Source organism: Acipenser ruthenus, chromosome 33 (assembly GCF_902713425.1).
Source record: "Acipenser ruthenus chromosome 33, fAciRut3.2 maternal haplotype, whole genome shotgun sequence".
Lineage (NCBI taxonomy): Eukaryota > Metazoa > Chordata > Actinopteri > Acipenseriformes > Acipenseridae > Acipenser > Acipenser ruthenus.
In genome coordinates, this window is record NC_081221.1 from 13,607,833 (window position 1) to 13,634,976 (window position 27,144).

A 27,144-nucleotide genomic window follows, 5' to 3' on the forward strand; every position below is an offset into this window, starting at 1 on the left:
GCAGCAAACTCCCAGTGCAAGAAAATCAACAGGCATTTTAGACGAATTAAAGACTTTTAATGAAGTGACAACTTTTAATTTAATGAAATAACTTCTTTTTTAACAGAAAAAAGTATATATATATATATATATATATATATATACACTTTTTTATGTTAAAAAAATAAGTTATTTTTATATATATATATATATATATATATATATATATATATATATATATATATATACATATATAAATATATATATATATATAAACACAAAGACACAGTGAAAAAGAAAGACAGCACCAGTGTGCATTTCAATACAGACTGCTCCACACCCTGCCATTACCATTCAAGACAGGTAACTCCAAATACACAGCACTGTCCCTGCAACCCCAAAGCTGCTTCATCACATCAGCGCAGGTGTGGAATCGATGGCCGGGGGACAGACCCCGATACTGAGCCCCCCCAGTGATTTATAATCAGTTAACACGTGCAGCTGACCTGTCTCTTCTGCTAGAAGAGGTCCTTTCCTGAGCACGTTGGGAGGCAGACCAGCTCAGCACTGCGTCATGAAATCAGAGAAACTACAAAACTAGACAAAACGTCTACCGGAAGCCGTAATAGCAGTACAGTATATCAGGTTAGATTTCGAAATGTCACATTTTTCAGTTTGTTAGTATATGGGAAAACTACAAAGCGGTGTGTAATTCAATATGTTAACGTAACATTAATCAGCAGCTTTCGTTCGACTTTATGAAGCAAAATGATTTCTACAGGGCGATTCAAAACTTTTGAGCTGAGCTGTGCACAAGTTTCTTATATCATACCCAGGGCACGACTCTGTTAGCGAAGAAGAATCACACTATGCTGACAAAAAATATATATATATATATATATATGCACATGAAAACAACCACTGCTACCGAATGAACAGTAAGACTGAGTAAGCATGAGCAGAATAGGAAGGAGGGTTTAATACAGCGCTCTCTGTTCATAAGGGCCAGCACAGAGGGGGAAGGACTGGCAGCGTCCTTGCAGCGCTCACAGTACTGTCTCAAACTCCCTGTGTGAGGGAGTGGGGCTGGGGGGTCTGTCGGGGGGGGTCTTCGGGGCCGCGCTGCTCTCCTTGGAGCCCTCCCTCTCCCTCCACTTCCTGCGGGCCGGCTCCAGGGCAGGGCTGAGGCTGGGCTCAGGGCTGCTGGGGATGTAGCCAGGCAGGCTGACCAGGGCGTGCGGAGAGGGGGCACGGAGCCGGGTGCTCAGGGACAGACCCCCAGGGACCCCCTTGGCCGCGGTGCCCGCGATGCCCATGCTCACGCTGTTGGTGGCGTGGGAGATCACCCCTCCGTAGTAGCAGCTGCCCCCCCAGCTGCTCGTCACTCGAGTCTTCTGCTTCAAATCCTGAGCCAGGCTCCGTCGCAGCCAGGCCTTCCTGATCTCCGCCTGCACCTGAGGAGAGGAGAACGGACACAAACTGACTCTGTTTTTGTTTTTTTTATCTTCGGTCAGTTTTCTTTCCAAATTACCTGTCAGCTGTCTTTTTAGTATTCCTACATGCAGCAATTAAAACATTGAGCTTCACTTACCTCTCCATTGCAGAAGCAGAAGATGAATGCCACAAAGAAGCCCTGTGAGACACAAGAGAATGACATCCGTCCCCATTAAATCCAATCCAATCCAATCCAATCCAATCCAGTCCAATCCAATCCAGTACAATACATTAGAATACAGTACAATCCAATCCAATCCAATCCAATCCAGTCCAGTACAATACATTAGAATACAGTACAATCCAATCCAATCCAATCCAATCCAATCCAGTACAATACATTAGAATACAGTACAATCCAATCCAATCCAATCCAATCCAGTCCAGTACAATACATTAGAATACAGTACAATCCAATCCAATCCAATCCAATCCAATCCAGTACAATACATTAGAATACAGTACAATCCAATCCAATCCAATCCAATCCAATCCAGTACAATACATTAGAATACAGTACAATGCAATACAATACAATACAGTACAGTACAATGCAATACAATACAATACAGTTAGTCGATTAGTATTGGAACTGCACAGCACCCTTCAGTGCAGAGGCACAGGGAAGCTGCTGGCTTTGCACTGTGAAGAGGGAAGCTGCTGGCTTTGCACTGTGAAGAGGGAAGCTGCTGGCTTTGCACTGTGAAGAGGGAAGCTGCTGGCTTTGCACTGTGAAGAGGGGGAGGCAGGGAGTTCAGGAGCCCAAAGGCCTGTTTGAATTATTTCTCTCTTCTCTGAAATCCCCATTTTCTCAAGCTGGTAGTTTTCATGAAGTCATGTCTTTGTGTTTTAAGGATTGCCGCTGCTGTGGGGCCTCTGGATTCTTAGCCCCTGCAGGACAGTGTTTGTGTTTCGTGCCGTCAGGAAGCTGCCGGGACGGGGGCTGTGGAATATTCCTCCCAGCTGCTTGGCTGAGGTACAAAGTAAAGACCCCCGACAGAGACCCGCCCGGGACAGGGCTTGTCTGAGTCCTCTGCTCCTCTGCCTGCCTTGCCAACGGGAACTCAAATCAAAGACAGCAGAGCAGCTCAGAGCCCAAGAAACCAAGGTAAACTACAACCAAGGGAAACGCATGCGGGGGGGGGAACTGCTAAATCACCGTGCAGATTTACTCTGTGTAACTGACCCCCCCGTCCCGTCCCGTCCTTACCTGAGAGGAGTTGAAGAGCATCTCGTAGTGCATCTGTATCTGCCACAGTGTCCCCGACACGTCCGTGTAGGGCAGAGCCATGAACACCACGTAGTGTACCCCAAAGAGAGGCATCAGGACCAGCGTGGACTTGAGCAGCTTCCTGCAGGGAGGGGGAGAGAGAGGAAGTGACGGCGCAGGCCAGACTCACACCTATACTACTGCTGCAGTGTGAGTGTAATTACATGACAGCACAGCCCAGACTCACACCTATACTGCAATGTGAGTGTAATTACATGACAGCGCAGCCCAGACTCACACCTATACTGCAATGTGAGTGTAATGACATGACAGCACAGCACAGACTCACACCTATACTGCTGCCTGGGGTCCAGCTTGCCAGTGTTGGTCTCCCACAGTTTAGAGGCCAGCACTCGCACGATGTTGAGGAAAAGGAAGAAGTTCACCTGGAAACAGAGAGAGAAAAGATCGCAGTATTTAGAAACCACAAACTAGAAATGAGCAACAGCCTGCGTGTGTGGGTGGAAGTGTGTGTCAATGCGTGTCAGTGTGTGTGTGTGTGTGTGTCCGTGCGTGTGCGTCAGTGTGTGTGTCCGTGCGTGTGCGTCGGTGTGTGTGTGCGTCAGTGTGTGGGTGTGCGTCGGTGTGTGGGTGTGCGTGGGTGTGTGGGTGTGCGTGCGTGTGGGTCTGTATACTGTGGGTATGAAGTCATTAGGAACTAGACAGCAATGGTGCAGAAAAGTCTGAAGATCAAGATCATGTGATACTTTGCCCCGAAGCTCTTTACAGATAAAAATAACAGAAATGATGACTAATACACAGAACAATTTAGAGAAATAGTAAAAGATACGATGATAAAAAAATATCCATTAAAATAATTTAAAAAAAAATGTAACCTTACTTTAAAAAGCAGTGACAAAAGGAAGGTACGTCATTTATACACTAAAAAAAATAGTATAAAACAGGATGACACGTTTTTCCTATAAAATACACAAATGCGAAATGTTTTCCATCTTGCTTTAAAAGCAGCGAGAGACGGTGTCTTTCTTACAAATCCTGGCAGATCATTCCACAGCTATGGGGCTCTAGAGCTGCCTTCTCTCTGTGTGTGGAATCAGATTAGCTATCATCTTGTACCCGGTAGCTGTGGACTGTGCCGATGCTTGTATTTGCGAGCTTTTAACACAAAATACAACAATGGCTCACGATACTCACCATGACAGCGGCTAGAATGGGTATTTGGTAGATCCACTTCAGATTCCCAGCACTGAGGTCCCAGCACCTTAAAAAAAAATGAACACGTGGAAGCCTTCACTGTCTTTATCCCTGTGATGCCCAGGCTTAAATTGTTCACATGTTTTACATATTGAGTATAACTTAGAATGCATCGAGAGCTGGTAGTTTTAAAATGTCGAATCAGATTGAATCAAGACCACGCAGGTATTTTTACTCCAATTCGAAAGCAAATAAGAAACCTTGAAACGGCTTCTTGAACTGTCAGTGTTTTTTTTATTTCTGGTTCGGTATTTTTTTCCAGAAGAAATCGTGCGAAGGACGATGTGGAGTAAAGAACACTGAGAATCTGTGCAAGGTGCAATAGGAACTGTCTCTGAATATTTGAAGTGTAATGATCTGTGTAAAGACTCGTGCGAGGGGTGCACTGCCCTCAGTGACAGTGATCTCTTACTGTGTGTCTGCCAGGGAGGCTCGTACACTCGCCCACACCGACACGAACACCATCGGGACCCCTGCAGCAAGAACAAGAAGACAAGAGCTCTGTGTGAGGGGAGAGACCGCACCACAATCTCACATGTGTGAGAGGAGAGACCGCACCACAATCTCACATGTGTGAGGGGAGAGACCGCACCACAATCTCACATGTGTGAGGGGAGAGACCGCACCACAATCTCACATGTGTGAGGGGAGAGACCGCACCACAATCTCACATGTGTGAGGGGAGAGACCGCACCACAATCTCACATGTGTGAGAGGAGAGACCGCACCACAGTCTCACATGTGTGAGGTGAGAGACTGCACCACAATCTCACATGTGTGAGGGGAGAGACCGCACCACAGTCTCACATGTGTGAGGGGAGAGACCGCACCACAATCTCACATGTGTTTATTAATATGCTTTACCGTACCTCGCTGGTCTTTACAATGCTTTACCATGCTTTCACTGTGCTTTCTTACACTTTGCTATGCTTTTACTATGATAACCTTTTAAAGGGATGTGATCCCCTATTACAATAACTATGGATTCCTAGTTCTACAGAGTACTATACAGCCCTATATAATATAGGAGACTGCATGGTGGCCATGCAGTTATGAGCATTTGAATCTGAATTTGAATTTGAGAGGGAGGGAGGGTCTCACCCCAGCCGATGATCGTGAGGGCCCACAGGTAGTTCTTGTCGGACAGGAAGGCCATGAAGATGAGGCTGTGCAGGTAGAGCCCCTCCACCAGGATCCAGTAGTGATTGGTAGCCAGGAAGTAGAGGAAGAGAGTCACCACTACTTTGCAGCCCACCTGAAGACAGACAGACGGACAGACAGACAGACAGACAGACAGGGGCTCAGACAGAAACAGGGGCTGGATTTTATACCAGACATTGTTATTTTTCACGTTTCATATTTTAAGGCCAGCTTGTGGCAGTGTGACATCACAAAAGCTTTGAATTCAGAGCTCCCCTCAGCAATGTTTAATCCTAAACAAAATGAAATTACTTCATGGAAGTAAATGATTCATTATGCGTGCTATAAACAGGAAACACAGCAGTTCCTTGTGGGTAACTCAGGAATAATCGGTTTGTGTTTATGTCTGTATTGCTTCTGTGTTACATCACTATGGTGTATACACCTAACCTGTGGGGGTGCACCACTACAGCCTTGCCCCCTGTGCCTGTGTCAGTGTGGGGGTGCACCACTATAACCTGTCCCCTGTGCCTGTGTCAGTGTGGGAGTGCACCACTATAACCTGTCCCCTGTGCCTGTGTCAGTGTGGGAGTGCACCACTATAACCTGTCCCCTGTGCCTGTGTCAGTGTGGGAGTGCACCACTATAATCTGCCCCCTGTGCCTGTGTCAGTGTGGGAGTGCACCACTATAATCTGCCCCCTGTGCCTGTGTCAGTGTGGGAGTGCACCACTATAACCTGTCCCCTGTGCCTGTGTCAGTGTGGGGGTGCACCACTATAACCTGTCCCCTGTGCCTGTGTCAGTGTGGGAGTGCACCACTATAACCTGTACCCTGTGCCTGTGTCAGTGTGGGAGTGCACCACTACAGCCTTGCTCCCTGTGCCTGTGTCAGTGTGGGGGTGCACCACTATAACCTGTCCCCTGTGCCTGTGTCAGTGTGGGAGTGCACCACTATAACCTGTACCCTGTGCCTGTGTCAGTGTGGGAGTGCACCACTATAACCAGCCCCCTGTGTCAGTGTGGGGGTGCACCACTATAACCTGTCCCCTGTGCCTGTGTCAGTGTGGGGGTGCACCACTATAACCTGTCCCATGTGCCGGTGTCAGTGTGGGAGTGCACCACTATAACCTGTCCCCTGTGCCTGTGTCAGTGTGGGGGTGCACCACTATAACCTGTCCCCTGTGCCTGTGTCAGTGTGGGAGTGCACCACTATAACCTGTCCCCTGTGCCTGTGTCAGTGTGGGGGTGCACCACTATAACCTGTCCCATGTGCCGGTGTCAGTGTGGGAGTGCACCACTATAACCTGTCCCCTGTGCCTGTGTCAGTGTGGGGGTGCACCACTATAACCTGTCCCCTGTGCCTGTGTCAGTGTGGGAGTGCACCACTATAACCTGTCCCCTGTGCCTGTGTCAGTGTGGGGGTGCACCACTATAACCTGTCCCATGTGCCTGTGTCAGTGTGGGAGTGCACCACTATAACCTGTCCCCTGTGCCTGTGTCAGTGTGGGGGTGCACCACTATAACCAGCCCCCTGTGTCAGTGTGGGGGTGCACCACTATAACCCTGTGGCACTGGGTTCCTCCTGGCTGTACTCACGAGCTGCGGTCTCTGTCCCGGCTCAGAGCCCAGCTCGCCTCTCAGCTCGGGACCCTGGGTCCTATGCAGGTCTTCGGGCGCGCTCACGGAGTACAGCACAGCATCCTTCACAAAGATGCTGAGCGCGCGGCACATGAACGAGGTGAACAGGTGGATGTGGATGCAGTTCCGAGTGCAGTGCAGCCGTCTGCGGGCAGAGACAGAGGGTGCGGGGTCAGAGGGGGCGGAGACAGAGGTGGAGTCAGAGGGGGTGGAGATAGAGGTGGGCAGATACAGGTGTGGAGTCAGGGGGTGGAGACAGAGGTGGAGTCAGAGGGGGTGGAGATAGAGGTGGGCAGATACAGGGGTAGGGTCAGAAGGGCGGAGACAGGGGTGGAGTCAGAGGGGGCGGAGACAGAGGTGGGCAGATACAGGGGCGGGGTCAGATGGGGTGGAGATAGAGGTGGGCAGATACAGGGGTAGGGTCAGAAGGGCGGAGACAGGGGTGGAGTCAGAGGGGGCGGAGACAGAGGTGGGCAGATACAGGGGTGGAGTCAGAGGGGCAGAGGCAGGGGTGGAAGGGAGGATTAGACAAACAGGTTTAAAGGTTTGTAGCCCAAAAAATAATTCCATAAAAATGATCTGTGGTTCAGCTGTGCAGCTCTCACGTGCAGTTTTGAAAGAAACACGCGTCATAGCAAATGTATACTTTCATTTGAAAACATCCATGCTTGCCTGCCTTACTCTTAGAAATGTGGTCCCTTCGGAGGTCCTCTCATCTCAGCATCGTCTGGCCGGCTGTAAAGCAATCAGTCTTGAGGGATGCAGTTCACAGAAGAGAAGTGTGTTTTTTTTTAATGTTTTTTAATTGATTTTACCCTGTTTTTCGCCCAATTTGAAATGTCCAATTATTTTTTAGGTTCAGCTCACCGCTACCACCCCCGCGCTGACTCGGGAGCGGTGAAGACGAACACACGCTGTCCTCCGAAGCGTGTGCCGTCAGCCGACCGCTTCTTTACACACTGCAAACTCACCGTGCAGCCGCCTCAGAGCTACAGCGTCGGAGGACACCCTGGCCGACCTAATAGCCCAGTCTTAAATGACCATTTTTTCTTATTATGCATCAAACAAGCAACAGATTTTATCAAGCCCAGGACCAAACACAGGTTTCCTTTATCATGTGTTTCATTCAAAACTGCACATTTGAGAGCGATATTCTGAATCGATGAACAGAAAGAACTATGGAATTATCGCCTCAAGCCTGCTACACAGTGTGGTTTTTTTAACAAATTTAGACAAAGTTTTTATTTTTTTGTTATACAGAAGCATTAAAGGGTTATTTCATGTCACTGCACTTGTTGGATTGAGAATTGCAGGCAGAATCTCTGCTGTTACTGTTTGCAATGCAATGGCTTGAACTTTCCTAGCAGCAGATAGAGGGCTGCTGGCTTGGGCCTCTTACTTGAAGTAGCAGAGAATCGCCACGGCTGCGATGAGCGACACCAGGGAGGCAGAGTATCCCACCGTGTACATGATGTGCAGCCTGTCAAACACCTCCTGCAACAACACGCACAGAGCTGTGAGCAAACCCATCACTTTACAAACACCTTGAACACACACACACACACACACACGCACGCACGCACGCACGCACGCACGCACGCACGCACGCACGCACGCACAGAGCTGTGAGCAAACCCATCACTTTACAAACACCTTACAACAACACACACACACACGCACACACACGCACACACACACGCACAGAGCTGTGAGCAAACCCATCACTTTACAAACACCTTAAACACACACACACACACACACACGCACGCACACACACACACACAAACGCACAGAGCTGTGAGCAAACCCATCACTTTACAAACACCTTAAACACACACACACACACACACACGCACAGAGCTGTGAGCAAACCCATCACTTTACAAACACCTTACAACAACACACACGCACACACACACACACACACACACACACACACAGAGCTGTGAGCAAACCCATCACTTTACAAACACCTTAAACACACACACACACACACACACACGCACGCACGCACGCACGCACACACACACACACACACACACACACACACACAGAGCTGTGAGCAAAAACATCACTTTACAAACACCTTAAACACACACACACGCACGCACACACACACACACACACACACACACAGAGCTGTGAGCAAACCCATCACTTTACAAACACCTTACAACAACACACACACACACACGCACACACACACACACACACACACACACACACACACGCACAGAGCTGTGAGCAAACCCATCACTTTACAAACACCTTACAACAACACACACACACACTCACACACACACACACACACACAGAGCTGTGAGCAAACCCATCACTTTACAAACACCTTGAACACACACACACGCACACACACACACACACACACACACACACACACACACAGAGCTGTGAGCAAACCCATCACTTTACAAACACCTTAAACACACACACACACACACACACACACGCACACACACACACACAGAGCTGTGAGCAAACCCATCACTTTACAAACACCTTGAACACACACACACGCACACACACACACACACACACGCACGCACACACACAGAGCTGTGAGCAAACCCAGCACTGCAGGGAGCCAGCACTGACTTGTAAAAGCATGGTAAAGCAAATCATGCTGGAATACGAGGAGTACTTTCCAGAAGGGTTACCTCAGGCCAGCTGCGACAATGAAGTTCATTTGCAAAGGGAGTAATGTAGTCAGGTTGTCTGGCAGTCAGGTGAGCCTGAACCCGAATTTGTATTGGAATTCATAACAAATAAGCAGAACACTTTAGATGAAATTTCAGAATTTGCGCTGGGTTTGGGATAACTGCATAACAAAGAGCCACTTTTGATTCCTTTGATCACAAATCTGAACTCGGATACCTCGACACGGCACTAGTTAGCAGTTAAGAAAAAACAAAAGCAACCTGTTTCATGCAGAGAGTTTGAAGTGGTTACATAATTACTCATAATGACGGGCATCACACAGCTGCTAATGGGTGGAAACTCCAATCAGCACCCTTCTCTTGTTGAGCAGGAAAGTGATGCAATTTGGTGTGCATTAAGCACTGACATTCCCATTATGAGCATTAGTCAGTATGAACTGCAATTACTCTTAATGGAGCCTGTCTATTGAAGACGCCTCTCAGCCTCTTGTATGTGCTGCGCTAATCCAGGCATCGTCTTCCAGTCCTGACAGGTGCAGAAACGCTCCTCCGAGCTGCAGCATGATCTCAAAGAACCTCCCGAGTTTCACTAGTCCTGATCTTCAGCGCAATATGAAAGTACAGAAAAACCTGCATGCCTTACAGAGCCTGTAACAAGCAACGCTGAGACTGATCCGAAGGCTCAGAAATGCAGTTTGCAGAATCATCAGCTTCATTTTCCAAGAAACGGATCAAGAATATCAGATCTGTATATTTGTGTCACGTTTTAGTTTTATTATTTATACACACTGGCGGTCAAAAATGACCTCCAGCACCCTTGCAACAGAAATTAATTAACAGCTCCAGTGATGCGATGAAGCCACACGCTCTCTCAGCTGTTGATCAGGTCAGGATTTGTATAGACATCCTGATACAAGCCTGGTCATTAATCAATGTATACGACCAGACGAAACACCATTAAAAATACAGGAGGGCTGAGGCTCATGCTAATTAGCCCATGTTAGCCCAAGACCTCACCTAGAATATTGTGTTCAGTTCTGGTCACTTCGATACAAAAAAGGATATTGCTGCTCTAGAAAGAGTGCAAAGAACAGCAACCAGAATTATCCCGGGCTTAAAAGGCATGTCGCATGCAGACAGGCTAAAAGAATTGAATCTATTCAGTCTTGAACAAAGAAGACTATGCGGTGATCTGATTCAAGCATTCAAAATCCTAAAAGGTATAGACAATGTCGACCCAGGGGACTTTTTTGACCTGAAAAAAGAAACAAGGACCAGGGGGTCACAAATGGAGATTAGATAAAGGGGCATTCAGAACAGAAAATAGGACGCACTTTTTTACACATTGTGAGGGTCTGGAACCAACTCTCTAGTAATGTTGTTGAAGCTGACACCCTGGGATCCTTCAAGAAGCTGCTTAATGAGATTCTGGGATCAATAAGCTACTAACAACCAAACGAGCAAGATGGGCTGAATGGCCTCCTCTCGTTTGGAAACTTTCTTATGTTCTTATGCTGCATTGGAGGAACTGTACGTGAGGGTGACGTTAATGAGACGGCCAGGTGATTAACAGGAAACCTCGCTTGAAGAGGACATGAATCAGAATCGAATATCTACCTCTGAAAACCCCCACAGGACTTCAAAACCTAATTATCTTGTGTGTAGGTCAGCGTCTCTGACGTCGTCGCTCTGAATACCACTCACCACTGTGGGGGTGGCAGGTCTGGACTTCAGTTACACACACAGGCATTCTTCAACACATCAGGGTTTTACTAACCTGTACTCCAAATCAGATTGTATTTAATAATTGAACAGCTGAGTGTTTAATTAACGCTGTTGAGAGACTGAAGTCTTTCAGTGCCACTTAGATGTTTTATTTAACATCACATGATCAAAGCAACTACAAAACTGAATCGCAAAAGTCTACTGGAAGCATTAATACTAGTACAGCATTTCATGTTAGATTTTGAAATGTCACATTACAAGGCTCCTGCATATACCTCTCACACAGTGTACCAGACTCCTGCATATACATCTCACACAGTACCAGCCTCCTGCATATACCTCTCACACAGTGTACCAGCCTCCTGCATATACCTCTCACACAGTACCAGCCTCCTGCATATACCTCTCACACAGAACCAGCCTCCTGGTTTTCCTTCGGTCTCTCTTTTTTTACCTCCTCCTTGTTCCTCTGCTCAGACAGCAGGAAGTCAGTGCACTCCGTGTAGTTGGCCCATGTCCGGTTTAGACTGGGAACCAGCTCCCAGTTCCCAAACTGGTCACACTTGCGGTAGGCGTGTCCTGGGCAGAGGCAAGACAAGATGGCAGGGTTGACATGGCAATCTCATGGCACTGAAGAAACAGCACAGGGGATGCAGTGAACAGTGAACAGCACAGGGGATGCAATGAACAGTGAACAGTGGATCAGGAGAGACAGCACAGGGGATGCAGTGAACAGTGAACAGTGGATCAGGAGAGACAGCACAGGGGATGCAGTAAACAGTGGATCTGGAGAGACAGCACAGGGGATGCAGTGAACAGTGAACAGTGGATCAGGAGAGACAGCACAGGGGATGCAGTGAACAGTGAACAGTGGATCTGGAGAGACAGCACAGGGGATGCAGTGAACACTGGATCTGGCTGCGTGGGCGTTGTGAAAAACACCCGACTCTTTCACAGGAGTCGTTTACCAGAAGATCTGCAGTGCAGAGGAAGTATGCAGCATCATTAGCATGTATCTTGAGAACACAGGAACTTATTCCACATTCTGTAAATCAGTCGTGTTCATATACTTCACAATGATACTGACACCGTATTTACTTACCTCATGACATCTACTTCTCAAATACCAGTCTGCATTAAAACAGTCATTCTGTGATGAAAGGCTCTATAAAAAGTGTATGAACTGCACTGCACTGCACTGCACTGCACTGCACTGTACTGTATTATCCAGAATTACAATTTCAATGCCTCTGAAGTGACTGGGCTAGCTGTGTCAACACCCTGGATTTGCCATGAAGTTCAGCCCTGTGTAGGGAGTCCTGGCACCTCTCCTCCATCCTTTATTCTACTGTCTCTCCAAATCATGAATAAGATATCAAAACATGAACATAGAACCTTCCAATATATTGTTTGTTTCATGAAAAAGTATTTTGTCTGGTCATAGCAACTATTTACCCTATTTAAATATCCCACATTAAAAGCATAGGGAAGCATTGTAAAGCACAGAGAGGTCTGGTAAAGCATAGGGAAGCATTGTAAAGCATAGGGAAGCATTGTAAAGCACAGAGAGGTGTGGTAAAGCATAGGGAGGCATTGTAAAGCACAGAGAGGTCTGGTAAAGCATAGGGAAGCATTGTAAAGCACAGAGAGGTATGGTAAAGCATAGGGAAACATTGTAAAGCACAGAGAGGTCTGGTAAAGCATAGGGAAGCATTGTAAAACACAGAGAGGTGTGATAAAGCATAGGGAAGCATTGTAAAGCACAGAGAGGTATGGTAAAGCATAGGGAAGCATTGTAAAGCACATATAGGTGTGGTAAAGCATAGGGAAGCATTGTAAAGCACAGAGAGGTCTGGTAAAGCATAGGGAGGCATTGTAAAGCACAGAGAGGTCTGGTAAAGCATAGGGAAGCATTGTAAAGCACAGAGAGGTGTGGTAAAGCATAGACAAGCATTGTAAAGCACAGTGAAAGCATGGTTAAGCACAGGCAAGCATTGTAAGGCCCTGAGAAGAAGAGCAGAGCATATTAAAAACATGGCAGACCAGGGTAGACTATCTCAATCACAGAGCAGCTATGGGAAGAGCATGCAGAGACTGCAGAACGACCCTGATAAACTTTCAGAAGGGGAGTGACGGCTCAATAAATCACCTGACTGTACAGAATATAGGAAAGCCGTGACTCAACCCTAAACCAGCCAGGGTTAAGACCTTGTGCTCAGTGTGCTGGTGGGGCTGGGGGAGCTGTGTGTGATTGTGCTCTCTGCTGAGGAGGATCCAGCAGGGCTGGGGGAGCTGTGTGTGATTGTGATCTCTGGTGAGGAGGATCCAGCAGGGCTGGGGGAGCTGTGTGTGATTGTGATCTCTGCTGAGGAGGATCCAGCAGGGCTGGGGGAGCTGTGTGTGATTGTGCTCTCTGGTGAGGAGGATCCAGCAGAGCTGGGGGAGCTGTGTGTGATTGTGATCTCTGCTGAGGAGGATCCAGCAGGGCTGGGGGAGCTGTGTGTGATTTTGAGGCTCACCTCTGTGGTTGAAGTCGTAGATGTACTCTGGACAGGGGATGGACACCAGCTCGTTACAGCGTCCCTCCGGCCAGCAGGTGATGCCATCCCACTCTGGCAGGCACAATCCGTCTGGAAGCAGAAAGAAACTGAGCATCAGTGTCACTGAGACTGGACAGTACAGAGCCTTCATGTGACTGAGACTGGACAGTACAGAGCCTTCATGTCACTGAGACTGGACAGTACAGAGCCTTCATGTCACTGAGACTGGACAGTACAGAGCCTTCATGTCACTGAGACTGGACAGTACAGAGCCTTCATGTCACTGAGACTGGACAGTACAGAGCTTTCATGTCACTGAGACTGGACAGTACAGAGCCTTCATGTCACTGAGACTGGACAGTACAGAGCCTTCATGTCACTGAGACTGGACAGTACAGAGCCTTCATGTCACTGAGACTGGACAGTAAAATCTTTGTAAAATCTTTTGCCTATTTCTGAAGAGGAAACCAATGATCTATTCAGGGATGCCATGACATTCAGTAAGCACGTGGTCAGAGTGGCATTGAACTATCACCCCCAGCAGCACAAACCAGCGCAGGTTTTAATTTGTAGTTTTTTGAGTACTTCTTCTAAGTGTTAAAAGCTGGTGTGCTGTCTGCGTGTGTGACTGCATTTCCATATGCATGCCCCACGTCAGCAACAGCAATCTGACTCACAGATGAAAGTGGCAGACGTTGTATGGGTACAGAAATCTATTTAACATGTCTCCCATTTGCACAAACACAAGAACGTGCTCCCCTGCAAGCTCTGGGCGCGCTCGTGGTAAACAGGTGCTGCTGGTTCACTTGCAGTGCAGGGCTGTATGTAATGCAGGCGCACAGCGTCCATGCCAGTGCACAATGGGCAGCCGGGCAGTCCTAAATCTGCAGGACCAGAACGCCACTAAAATATTGATTTTTTATACAAATTCTAATTTTATTTGTACACGTGTAATACTAGGCAATGCATATCTCTCACTTCCACACAGTGTCTTTCTCCATCTTGTCAGAATACTTTATAGACATGTCTAGTGTGTGTCAGTGGATTTGTTTGTGTTTGCGTCTACAGTCATGGTCGAAGTCTGCGCTGTCGTCCTCGTCAGCATTTCCAGCCTTCTTAAAGAAGCAGTTTGTAATAGAAGAAGCTCCTAATGGTCTTCTCATTGCATCAAGAGGACTGCTGACTGACTCAGACAGTTGTGTGGGAGATGCGAGTCATGTGACTCAGCTTGCTTATTACGCAAGTTCTGTCCCGTTGGTGTTTGCAGTGCTGTGAGGGCAGCACAAGCCCTTGTCAGAGACACTCGATACACAAGGACCTTGTAATAATACGAGCGAGGGCAGTTTAGCACCAGTGAAGCTGACGTGTGTTCTTACAAAGAGATAACAGACATTCAGAAACTGCCAAAGAACGCCTTGGCAACACACAGTCATGTCTTCCATTAGTCTGCCTTGCAGTCATTTATAAAACAGCAACCTTGCTTTACTTCAAACTGCAAAAAGCATTACGCTCATCTCCATACACACACCGCTAAGAGCTAGCGCTTGTTGCCATGGCAACGCCTGCGCTGAGGAAATTAAAGAGACAGGACCTCAAGATAAGGGGTGCGCGCAGGCTGCAGGGGCTGCTCAGCGATATCTCACCATCTTATCTGCTGGATCCCTGCTATTCAGCTTCTGAGCAGACACAGGCGTTCAGCGATGATTCACAGCAGCACGCTGAACAAGGACTCAATCAGTCCAAGAGCAAAGAAAGTCTTTGTCTTGGCTTTGAAACGAGAGGAAGTAGAAATGATCCTGGTAGCCCTCGGAAGAGAGGGGGAGCGCTCCAGGAGGCTCAGGACAGGGGGGCACACAGGGGTCCGGCCAAGGAGAGGGTCACAAAACAACGCCATCAGTCTCACCTGGTTGCACCTCCATCAGCTACACAGCTCTCGACAGTGCAGTTTTGAAAGAAACACATGTTATAGTAAAACATGGTCTCTGGTACTGCACAGAGTTAAAGGAAGATCTCAGTTTGCATGCCATAACATGTTTCTTTTAAACACTTGAGACCTGTGAACATTTTAGGAGTTTATATATGTAAAAAATATATATCTTTTGGTCCTGTTCTCATGTTTAAGTGACGAGCTGAAATTCAGAAATTCTCCTGATTTTTCAAAGCACTTTTTCCACTCTTTAATTGACTCCTATTTTTTTGAAAGGAGAAAAAATGTACCTTAATGTTACAAAATGATATGCAACCACCTTGAGAGTGCTGAAGAGAACTTGTATTTGATCACTTGGCTGTTTGGCGTTTCACCTCTTTCAAAAATCAATTCAAGACTGGAGTAAACCAAAACTTATATTCCTGCCCTCTCTTCAGTGTGCACAGCGCTGTGTGGAAGCAGTCTTGTTGAATATATTCCTGCCCTCTCTTCAGTGTGCACAGCGCTGTGTGGAAGCAGTCTTGTTGAATATATTCCTGCCCTCTCTTCAGTGTGCACAGCGCTGTGTGGAAGCAGTCTTGTTGAATATATTCCTGCCCTCTCTTCAGTGTGCACAGCGCTGTGTGGAAGCAGTCTTGTTGAATATATTCCTGCCCTCTCTTCAGTGTGCACAGCGCTGTGTGGAAGCAGTCTTGTTGAATATATTCCTGCCCTCTCTTCAGTGTGCACAGCGCTGTGTGGAAGCAGTCTTGTTGAATATATTCCTGCCCTCTCTTCAGTGTGCACAGTGCTGTGTGGAAGCAGTCTTGTTGAATATATTCCTGCCCTCTCTTCAGTGTGCACAGCACTGTGTGGACGCAGTCTTGTTGAATATATTCCTGCCCTCTCTTCAGTGTGCACAGCGCTGTGTGGAAGCAGTCTTGTTGAATATATTCCTGCCCTCTCTTCAGTGTGCACAGCGCTGTGTGGAAGCAGTCTTGTTGAATATATTCCTGCCCTCTCTTCAGTGTGCACAGCGCTGTGTGGAAGCAGTCTTGTTGAATATATTTCTGCCCTCTCTTCAGTGTGCACAGCGCTGTGTGGAAGCAGTCTTGTTGAATATATTCCTGCCCTCTCTTCAGTGCGCACAGCGTTGTGTGGAAGCAGTCTTGTTGAATATATTCCTGCCCTCTCTTCAGTGTGCACAGCGCTGTGTGGAAGCAGTCTTGTTGAATATATTCCTGCCCTCTCTTCAGTGTGCACAGCGCTGTGTGGAAGCAGTCTTGTTGAATATATTCCTGCCCTCTCTTCAGTGTGCACAGCGCTGTGTGGAAGCAGTCTTGTTGAATATATTCCTGCCCTCTCTTCAGTGTGCACAGCGCTGTGTGGAAGCAGTCTTGTTGAATATATTCCTGCCCTCTCTTCAGTGTGCACAGCGCTGTGTGGAAGCAGTCTTGTTGAATATATTCCTGCCCTCTCTTCAGTGTGCACAGCGCTGTGTGGAAGCAGTCTTGTTGAATATATTCCTGCCCTCTCTTCATTGCGCACAGCGCTGTGTGGAAGCAGTCTTGTTGAATATATTCCTACCCTCTCTTCAGTGTGCACAGCGCTGTGTGGAAGCAGTCTTGTTGAATATATTCCTGCCCTCTCTTCAGTGTGCACAGCGCTGTGTGGAAGCAGTCTTGTTGAATATATTCCTGCCCTCTCTTCAGTGTGCACAGAGCTGTGTGGAAGCAGTCTTGCCAGCCAGTCCCTGGTACAGAGACACTTTATAATGTGATTAAAAACCTCTTGCATGTATTTGATCTGCTCGGGGATACAGAGACAAGCAGAGGGTCTGAGAGTGGGGTAACAGCTTACACTCCCACAATGTTCCATTTCCAGTACGCTATTGGTTTCCAGTAAGAAATTTAAAGTTACTAAGTCTTACAGTGCAGCTGGGGGGTTCAGAGTGCGTGCTCAGTGTGTTCTTACCTTTGACTTTCTCCAGCTGAACTTTGATGTTTCTTTCGCACCTGACTTTGGCTTCAACCAGTAAGTAGATCTGCTCTTCTTTCGTAATGACGTCATCTGCATCAACCTGAAACACAAACAGAGAGCACTCAGACAGGGAGCACTCGGACAGAGAACACTCGGACAGAGAGCACTTGGACAGAGAGCACTCGGACAGGGAGCACTCAGACAGGGAGCACTCAGACAGGGAGCACTCAGACAGGGAGCACTCAGACAGAGAGCACTCAGACAGAGAGCACTCAGACAGAGAGCACTCAGACAGGGAGCACTCAGACAGAGAATACTCGGACAGAGAGCACTCAGACAGAGAGCACTCAGACAGAGAACACTCGGACAGGGAGCACTCGGACAGAGAGCACTCAGACAGGGAGCACTCAGACAGAGAATACTCGGACAGAGAGCACTCAGACAGAGAGCACTCAGACAGGGAGCACTCGGACAGGGAGCACTCAGACAGAGAGCACTCAGACAGGGAGCACTCGGACAGAGAGCTCTCCAACAGAGAGCACTCAGACAGGGAGCACTCAGACAGAGAGCATTCAGACAGGGAGCACTCAGACAGAGAGCACTCAGACAGGCAGCACTCAGACAGGCAGCAGGACAAGAACTTGCAAGGTTGACCACATTTGGAAAGAGCACAGAAAGGCTTGTATCTTACATTTTGGAATATGTTCTGTGTTTAAATGACAAGAGAAAAAAAAGATCATGCTGTAAAGAACTGGCATTTCAGCCCATTGAACTGAATGGAGAGGCACAGTCACGCTTGAAAACCATTGACATGTAAAAAAACAATTACAAAAAATAACAAGCAGTTTAAAAATACAGTAAAGTCTCACGAAACGCAAACAGAGCAGCAGCCGCTCTCCAATACACGGCCACTGCTTCTTTTATGAAGTGGCAACCAGTCGAACTGTTGGACTGTTACTATTCGACTGTCAGATTAGAACCCTACCTTGTATAACAAGGCAATGAGAATCAATCATCTCACCCTCTGAGCCCCTTTAGCCTCTGTGTTAAAATCACTGGGAATCATGCTAGGAGAGTGAGTCAGGACCGCACTGCATGTTAACATGTGTCACCAAGATAAAGAAAACATATTCTATCAGTGGCAGCTGTGCTGAAATTGTGCAAACGCCTGGTAAAGCAGCAATCAAGCAGAAATGATATTAAAAAAAGGAAGATAAACAAACAGCCCTCCTATTACGTGCAACTGCAAACAAATTGAAACAGCCTTGAATCGATACCATTATAATAAATTCAAAGATATGCTTAATTGCATCATAACGTTACACGACCATTTCATTAAACAGAAACCACAACTGTACTGAGGGAATGAATGAAGCTGAGCAAAGTGCAGAATTTCATGTGTGTCAAAATAAATTAATGAAGTGCTATTCATAAGTATGGTACATTCACTTTCAGTAACTTTATAAATGTCCCAATAACTGGATATATACAACAACAGGACAAACAGTGTTTGAGACATAATTTGTCCAGGATGGGTTATGTGAAGAACATTTCTCTCCAGGGTGAATGATATGGCCTCTCAGCTTCCTTTGTAAATGCAGGACAGACCTGTGAGATCACACTGCACAGGAAGGGCAGGAGGTAGATCTGTGATGTTTGCACAGATACTTTCTGCATTGCACCCAGGCAATGCTTTTATCTTTAAGGGTAAAAGCTGCATCTTGTGAGTTTTTTTGCCAATGCCAGTTACTGCAGGCAGAGATGCAGCAGCTCCTTCTGCCTGGACATTCTGGATAAGAGCAGCTGCTCCCAGCGTTCCTGATCTTCCTTGAATGAGGGGTGTCACCAGTGCGCTTATATTTTTGGTCAAATCTTGAGAAGCACGCAGGGACTTATGGGAGGAACCCTGGTAAGGACATTCCTTTGCACAGTGAAGTCCTAGTCTGATTGCCTGGTACAACGAAGGCTTTCTCTTCACCTCAGCTCTCCTGAGTTTGTCCAAACTGTGCATCAGGTACTGGAAGTCATTTATAACCTTGGCAGGGTCTCTTACTCACTTCTCTGGTTCTGTCGGTTATCCAGAAAACATTTTCACTGTCAACGAATATTACAGTTTTGCGTTAGTGTCACATTTTATCGATGCACATTAGGCAGTTGCTGCCATGTCTAAATGTACAGACACTGTGTGCTTAATGGGCTCAGCCTGGCTGTTGTGACATTCCTGCAGCTCACTGTGATATGTGGCGGGTGGGCAGTGCTGCTTTCTCGCTGTGAACTCAGGATGTTGCTTCAGAGACACGCTCGCTGAGGAGGGCGGGGGAGGGGGGGGGGTGACTGGCTGCCTTGTGGACTGAACATTTCACAGGTCCCCTTCAAAACTAGCAGCCATCGGTTCTCACGCAGAGCAGCCAACACAATGGCAGATCAACCCTGCAGCCAAACACACCCTCCCCGCAGAGACAGCACAGCCCTGCAACACACCCTCCCCACAGAGACAGCACAGCCCTGCAACACACCCTCCCCACAGAGACAGCACAGCCCTGCAACACACCCTCCCCACAGAGACAGCCTGCAACACACCCTCCCTGCAGAGACAGCCCTGCAACACACCCTCCTCACAGAGACAGCACAGCCCTGCAACACACCCTCCCTGCAGAGACAGCACAGCCCTGCAACACACCCTCCCCACAGAGACAGCACAGCCCTGCAACACACCCTCCCCACAGAGACAGCCTGCAACACACCCTCCCCGCAGAGACAGCACAGCCCTGCAACACACCCTCCCCACAGAGACAGCACAGCCCTGCAACACACCCTCCCCGCAGAGACAGCACAGCCCTGCAACACACCCTCCCTGCAGAGACAGCACAGCCCTGCAACACACCCTCCCCACAGAGACAGCACAGCCCTGCAACACACCCTCCCTGCAGAGACAGCCTGCAACACACCCTCCCTGCAGAGACAGCACAGCCCTGCAACACACCCTCCTCACAGAGACAGCACAGCCCTGCAACACACCCTCCCCACAGAGACAGCACAGCCCTGCAACACACCCTCCCCACAGAGACAGCACAGCCCTGCAACACACCCTCCCTGCAGAGACAGCACAGCCCTGCAACACACCCTCCCTGCAGAGACAGCCTGCAACACACCCTCCCTGCAGAGACAGCCTGCAACACACCCTCCCCGCAGAGACAGCACAGCCCTGCAACACACCCTCCCCACAGAGACAGCACAGCCCTGCAACACACCCTCCCCGCAGAGACAGCACAGCCCTGCAACACACCCTCCCTGCAGAGACAGCACAGCCCTGCAACACACCCTCCCTGCAGAGACAGCCTGCAACACACCCTCCCTGCAGAGACAGCACAGCCCTGCAACACACCCTCCTCACAGAGACAGCACAGCCCTGCAACACACCCTCCCCACAGAGACAGCACAGCCCTGCAACACACCCTCCCCACAGAGACAGCACAGCCCTGCAACACACCCTCCCTGCAGAGACAGCACAGCCCTGCAACACACCCTCCCTGCAGAGACAGCCTGCAACACACCCTCCCTGCAGAGACAGCCTGCAACACACCCTCCCTGCAGAGACAGCACAGCCCTGCAACACACCCTCCCCACAGAGACAGCACAGCCCTGCAACACACCCTCCCTGCAGAGACAGCACAGCCCTGCAACACACCCTCCCTGCAGAGACAGCACAGCCCTGCAACACACCCTCCCTGCAGAGACAGCCTGCAACACACCCTCCCTGCAGAGACAGCCTGCAACACACCCTCCCTGCAGAGACAGCACAGCCCTGCAACACACCCTCCCCACAGAGACAGCACAGCCCTGCAACACACCCTCCCCACAGAGACAGCACAGCCCTGCAACACACCCTCCCCACAGAGACAGCCTGCAACACACCCTCCCCACAGAGACAGCACAGCCCTGCAACACACCCTCCCCACAGAGACAGCCTGCAACACACCCTCCCCACAGAGACAGCACAGCCCTGCAACACACCCTCCCCACAGAGACAGCACAGCCCTGCAACACACCCTCCCCACAGAGACAGCACAGCCCTGCAACACACCCTCCCCACAGAGACAGCACAGCCCTGCAACACACCCTCCACAGAGACAGCCTGCAACACACCCTCCCCACAGAGACAGCACAGCCCTGCAACACACCCTCCCCACAGAGACAGCACAGCCCTGCAACACACCCTCCCTGCAGAGACAGCACAGCCCTGCAACACACCCTCCCTGCAGAGACAGCCTGCAACACACCCTCCCTGCAGAGACAGCCTGCAACACACCCTCCCTGCAGAGACAGCACAGCCCTGCAACACACCCTCCCCACAGAGACAGCACAGCCCTGCAACACACCCTCCCCACAGAGACAGCACAGCCCTGCAACACACCCTCCCCACAGAGACAGCCTGCAACACACCCTCCCCACAGAGACAGCACAGCCCTGCAACACACCCTCCCCACAGAGACAGCACAGCCCTGCAACACACCCTCCCCACAGAGACAGCACAGCCCTGCAACACACCCTCCCTGCAGAGACAGCACAGCCCTGCAACACACCCTCCCTGCAGAGACAGCCTGCAACACACCCTCCCTGCAGAGACAGCCTGCAACACACCCTCCCTGCAGAGACAGCACAGCCCTGCAACACACCCTCCCCACAGAGACAGCACAGCCCTGCAACACACCCTCCCCACAGAGACAGCACAGCCCTGCAACACACCCTCCCCACAGAGACAGCCTGCAACACACCCTCCCCACAGAGACAGCACAGCCCTGCAACACACCCTCCCCACAGAGACAGCACAGCCCTGCAACACACCCTCCCCACAGAGACAGCCTGCAACACACCCTCCCCACAGAGACAGCACAGCCCTGCAACACACCCTCCCCACAGAGACAGCACAGCCCTGCAACACACCCTCCCCACAGAGACAGCACAGCCCTGCAACACACCCTCCCCACAGAGACAGCACAGCCCTGCAACACACCCTCCACAGAGACAGCCTGCAACACACCCTCCCCACAGAGACAGCACAGCCCTGCAACACACCCTCCCCACAGAGACAGCACAGCCCTGCAACACACCCTCCACAGAGACAGCCTGCAACACACCCTCCCCACAGAGACAGCACAGCCCTGCAACACACCCTCCACACAGAGACAACCTGCAACACACCCTCCCCACAGAGACAGCACAGCCCTGCAACACACCCTCCCTGCAGAGACAGCCTGCAACACACCCTCCCTGCAGAGACAGCACAGCCCTGCAACACACCCTCCTCACAGAGACAGCACAGCCCTGCAACACACCCTCCCCACAGAGACAGCACAGCCCTGCAACACACCCTCCTCACAGAGACAGCACAGCCCTGCAACACACCCTCCCCACAGAGACAGCACAGCCCTGCAACACACCCTCCCCACAGAGACAGCCTGCAACACACCCTCCCCGCAGAGACAGCACAGCCCTGCAACACACCCTCCCCACAGAGACAGCACAGCCCTGCAACACACCCTCCCCACAGAGACAGCACAGCCCTGCAACACACCCTCCCCACAGAGACAGCCTGCAACACACCCTCCTCACAGAGACATAGCCCTGAAGCATTTTACAATCTCAGCCAGCAAGTTACAGAAAAGTCCAGCTCTTTCTTTCTTTCTTTCTTTCTTTCTTTCTTTCTTTCTTTCTTTCTTTTGCCAAGGCTGCAAATCCAAAATTAGAGCCATCAAAATGATGAAGAACTTGATCACCGTGACATAATGAACAGCAGGTACAGAACTGTATAGAATACGAAATCAGATAAATTAAATTTAAGATCTAGATGTCATTAGGTCAGCAAATGTGTGACACACAGACACCTCCATATATCCCCACCATCAGACACTCTCAATAACTTAAATATGAACAGCAAATTTCATCACAATATAACGCATGGTTTTCCAGATGCACGCCAGCTTGCAAGTGTGACGTAATACGAAGGTCAAACTAAGTGATGCTAAGGAGTTGATTTGATCAGTAAAAACCCTCCAGGATAGATCACAGCTGGGTTTTATTAGATCGGTCCCCAGCACTGGGGAATCCACCTGCATTGCTGTTTTCAGGGGTAAGACCTAAACCACGGAGACAGGGTTAATTCACAGTGCTGGAGATCCGCTAGGAAAATCCAGCTGTACAAATTCATCGACAACCTCTTTGTGTCGAAAACGTTTACCTCAATAGCTCTGCCTCCTCATTTACGTTTGAGTTTTATATTTCTGGATTAGGTACCAGGCACAGCGTCCATGTTTTGCACACCTCAAAGTAGACCAACGTCTCTTTTCTTATCATGTCCTCATGGATTCCCTTTCGAGTTTCTTGTAGTTTTACCTGCTGATTTTGAGCTGTGTTCTTGTAAGTTAAGACATTTCCTGAGTGGGAATCAGCTGCTTCAAGCACAGGGTTGCACAACTCCTAATCAAGGAACACTGTCATAGTACTGGGAGAGTAACCCTGCTTGAAATGCACCATGCCACACTTCTTCATATGAAGACCCAAAGTCTCCATTAATAGTTCATGAGCTGCCTTCTTTAAAAGCAGGGCTGTCTAAAGTAACTACTGGGGTATTACAAAACTGGAGACCAATCCGATAACTGTGCCTGATAAGTGTGAGGAAACTGTGAATCCAACTGCTGGCTTTATTGATTACTTCTAAATAAATTCTGTTGATTTAGTTTCACTCATCATGTGAGAGAGAGAGAGAGAGAGAGAGAGAGAGAGAGAGAGAGAGAGAGAGAGAGAGAGAGAGAGAGAGAGAGAGAGATTATCTCATTGTGATGAAACCTGCTAAGGACAACTTATTGAGAGGGTCAATATCCGGGACGGTCTGTATCACACATGTCAAGAGAAATGCTGGTCTGGTCGTGCTGAAACGTGGACGCAGTTTTCTGAAACGCACGCTACAGGCAGGATTGGAACCGGGCGTGTAAGGAGATGCCCTGTATGTCTAAATGTCAAGCTCACATTTTTACACCTGCATGTAATGCATGTATGTCATGAGGATTTTAAAATGTGTTTTCTTTTTAAATTATTTTTGGCTGTGGTGGAATCCAAATTGATTTTTTAAGATAATATACAGCAGTGTGCAAATGTATTAGAACCCCCCATTATTATTATTTATTTCTTAGCAGACGCCCTTATCCAGGGCGACTTACAATTGTTACAAGACATCACATTATTTTTACATACAATTACATCATTTTTACACATTATTTTTACATACAATGACCCATTTATACAGTTGGGTTTTTACTGGAGCAATCTAGGTAAAGTATCTTGCTCAAGGGTACAGCAGCAGTGTCCCCCCACCTGGTATTGAACCCACGACCCTCTGGTCAGAACCCATTGCTTCTGCATCAGAACCCCCCCATTGCTTCTGTATCACTGATTACTGACGGGAAGTTGAAATTCTCCCCCCCAGACGTTTTCCTGCAAGGAGGTATGTAAAGGATATCAATTACCAATCTTGAGGTGTTCTGATAAATGTGCACACTACTGTAAAAAATAGGTAAATTAGTCCAAACACTGAATTGTATTCTTAAAAAAACATATAGAAATCACAGCTCTGTTTCAAAGACCTGCCCCCCACAATCCACCAGGACGCTGGCCATGTGCTCAACCCTTTTGTCTGTTGTCTGCCACAGCATTTCTAGCCCATGTGATACATCTTGCACTTGAAGACTCCACCAGCGTGGACACTTCTGAAACTAAACTCAACAGTAAACCATGTACGGTACATCATTTCAATCCACCCCCCCCCCTAAAATGGCTGCAAAAAAAGCAAACAGAAAGACTTTTCGTTCGACTGTAAAGGACTGCGCTGTGCTGAAATGAACACAGCTTTTGTTAAAGGTGCATCGATAATGTTCAGTTTTCAGGTAGGCTGAAATGACACGCTGATGTGTGTGAAGAGGCTGTGATGGAATAGTTTTCAGAATGAATCTGGGAAATTGTCTGTGATGTACACACAGCATTTAAGAAACAGTTATTTCCATGTCATTCTTGAAATGAAAAATACAGCATCACCCGACCCCACTCGCTGCTACAACTGTTTAAATAACGCACCTGTCATTTTTCTTTTCATTGTTAACATCCTGACAAATCTTTACACTTAGAACTTTAAAGTCTGTTTCAAAGCTCTTTTCAAAATGTCCGCTCTAGTGCCCTGGGGTTTGAGGCTAAATCACTGCAGTGATAAAAAAAACCATCATAACAACAAGTGCTCTATCTTTTCTGTTCCGTACCGCATCAATGATCATTATCGCTGTGTTACCTGTCTGACAATGTGGGCGTTAATCCTTCCACTATCAGTGTACTAGAGCGGACATTTTGAAAAGAGAGACTTTAAAGTTATAAATATAAAACATTGTCAGGATGTTAACAATGAAAAGAAAAACTACAGGTACGTTACTTAAACAGTTGTAGCAACACGTGGGGACGTGTCATTCTTTAAAATCCCTGGCAGGTACACTAGTCTTTCACACAGGGAAATTCAGGACTTTAATCTTATTTACAAAACAAGATAACTCAACATCTACCTGTGTTGTGGCTCCAGTTAACAGACTCTGGAAGATTACTGTTTTGATGCAGAGATTTCCTACACCTTTCTTGATCACCTGCATGATGTTAAACACAGCAATGCAATTCCCCCTGAGAGAAGGTCAAGGCTTACCAGTGCATAGACCGTGCTGAGAGCTGAGCTCCAGACTATGAGCACAGCGGTGCACACACTGAGACAGTCCTCCATCGTCCCCCCAGCTCCTGCCCGCACTCTGTGCTCTGTTCTGCCCGCTGCTCTGTCACTGAGCTGCTCTCTCCTCAGACAAGCGTCTCGTTCCTTCCAGCAGAAGACTCAGCATCGTCTGATCCGGTGCCACTAAAGAAATCCTCGGCAGTGCTTACCGTCAAAGAGAAACATTTCTAGAGCTGAAATAAACGGAGAAGTGTTGAAAGACCTGGTCGCTTAACAGTAACCTCGGCTCGTGTTAAATAAAGTTTTCCCCATTCCTGACTCTTAAAGCTCTTCTGCCTTCTGACGGGGGGTAGAATCCAGAGTAGGTTTTGAACATAATGCACGTTTGAAGTGTGTCGCTGTAAAGGAAGCTGTTGCAGTTGCTGTGAATCCTGGTTCCTGAGATGCTCCTTTAAGGTGGTTCAGGAGCTCCTCTCCTTTGTGTTGCAGGAGCGCCTCCTCATGTCTCCTGTGGCTGGCCAGTCCTTGCAGCAGCTCACCTCTCCTGTTCTCTGTGCCTGTGCTGAGAGAGCGCTCCTCTTGTACAGAACTCTGCAGAGCTGCTTCCAGACTCTGCTCTGCCTGTTTGCGGAGGGACGTGCTCTCAGACACTTGCTAACTTAACCCTTTCCTGTTAGCTGATTCTTTTTATCTTCACTTTGCAAGGCTGGCTGCTCTACAGCCTGGTTGATCCTTGTCTACAGATTTATACACACATGTGAACGAGACATTCCTGGGCTTTGTTTTCCCCTTTTCAGAAGCCGACCACTGAATATATTCTCAGGAC

At 48.5% G+C, this 27,144-nt stretch overlaps 1 protein-coding gene across 1 annotated transcript; it reads right to left on the reverse strand.

Moving 5' to 3' along the window:
* Positions 1–239: 239 nt before the first annotated feature.
* LOC117416418 (parathyroid hormone/parathyroid hormone-related peptide receptor-like) lies at positions 240–27,144 on the reverse strand. Its single transcript, XM_034027464.3, has 13 exons — positions 26,298–27,144; positions 17,558–17,663; positions 13,657–13,767; positions 11,592–11,716; positions 8,137–8,231; positions 6,696–6,882; positions 5,060–5,213; positions 4,371–4,431; positions 3,899–3,965; positions 3,035–3,129; positions 2,684–2,825; positions 1,571–1,612; positions 240–1,433 (listed from the first exon to the last, which is right to left on the reverse strand). The coding sequence occupies exons 1-13, from the start codon at positions 26,370–26,372 to the stop codon at positions 1,026–1,028; spliced, it is 1,668 nt and encodes a 555-aa protein (XP_033883355.3). The 5' UTR covers positions 26,373–27,144; the 3' UTR covers positions 240–1,025.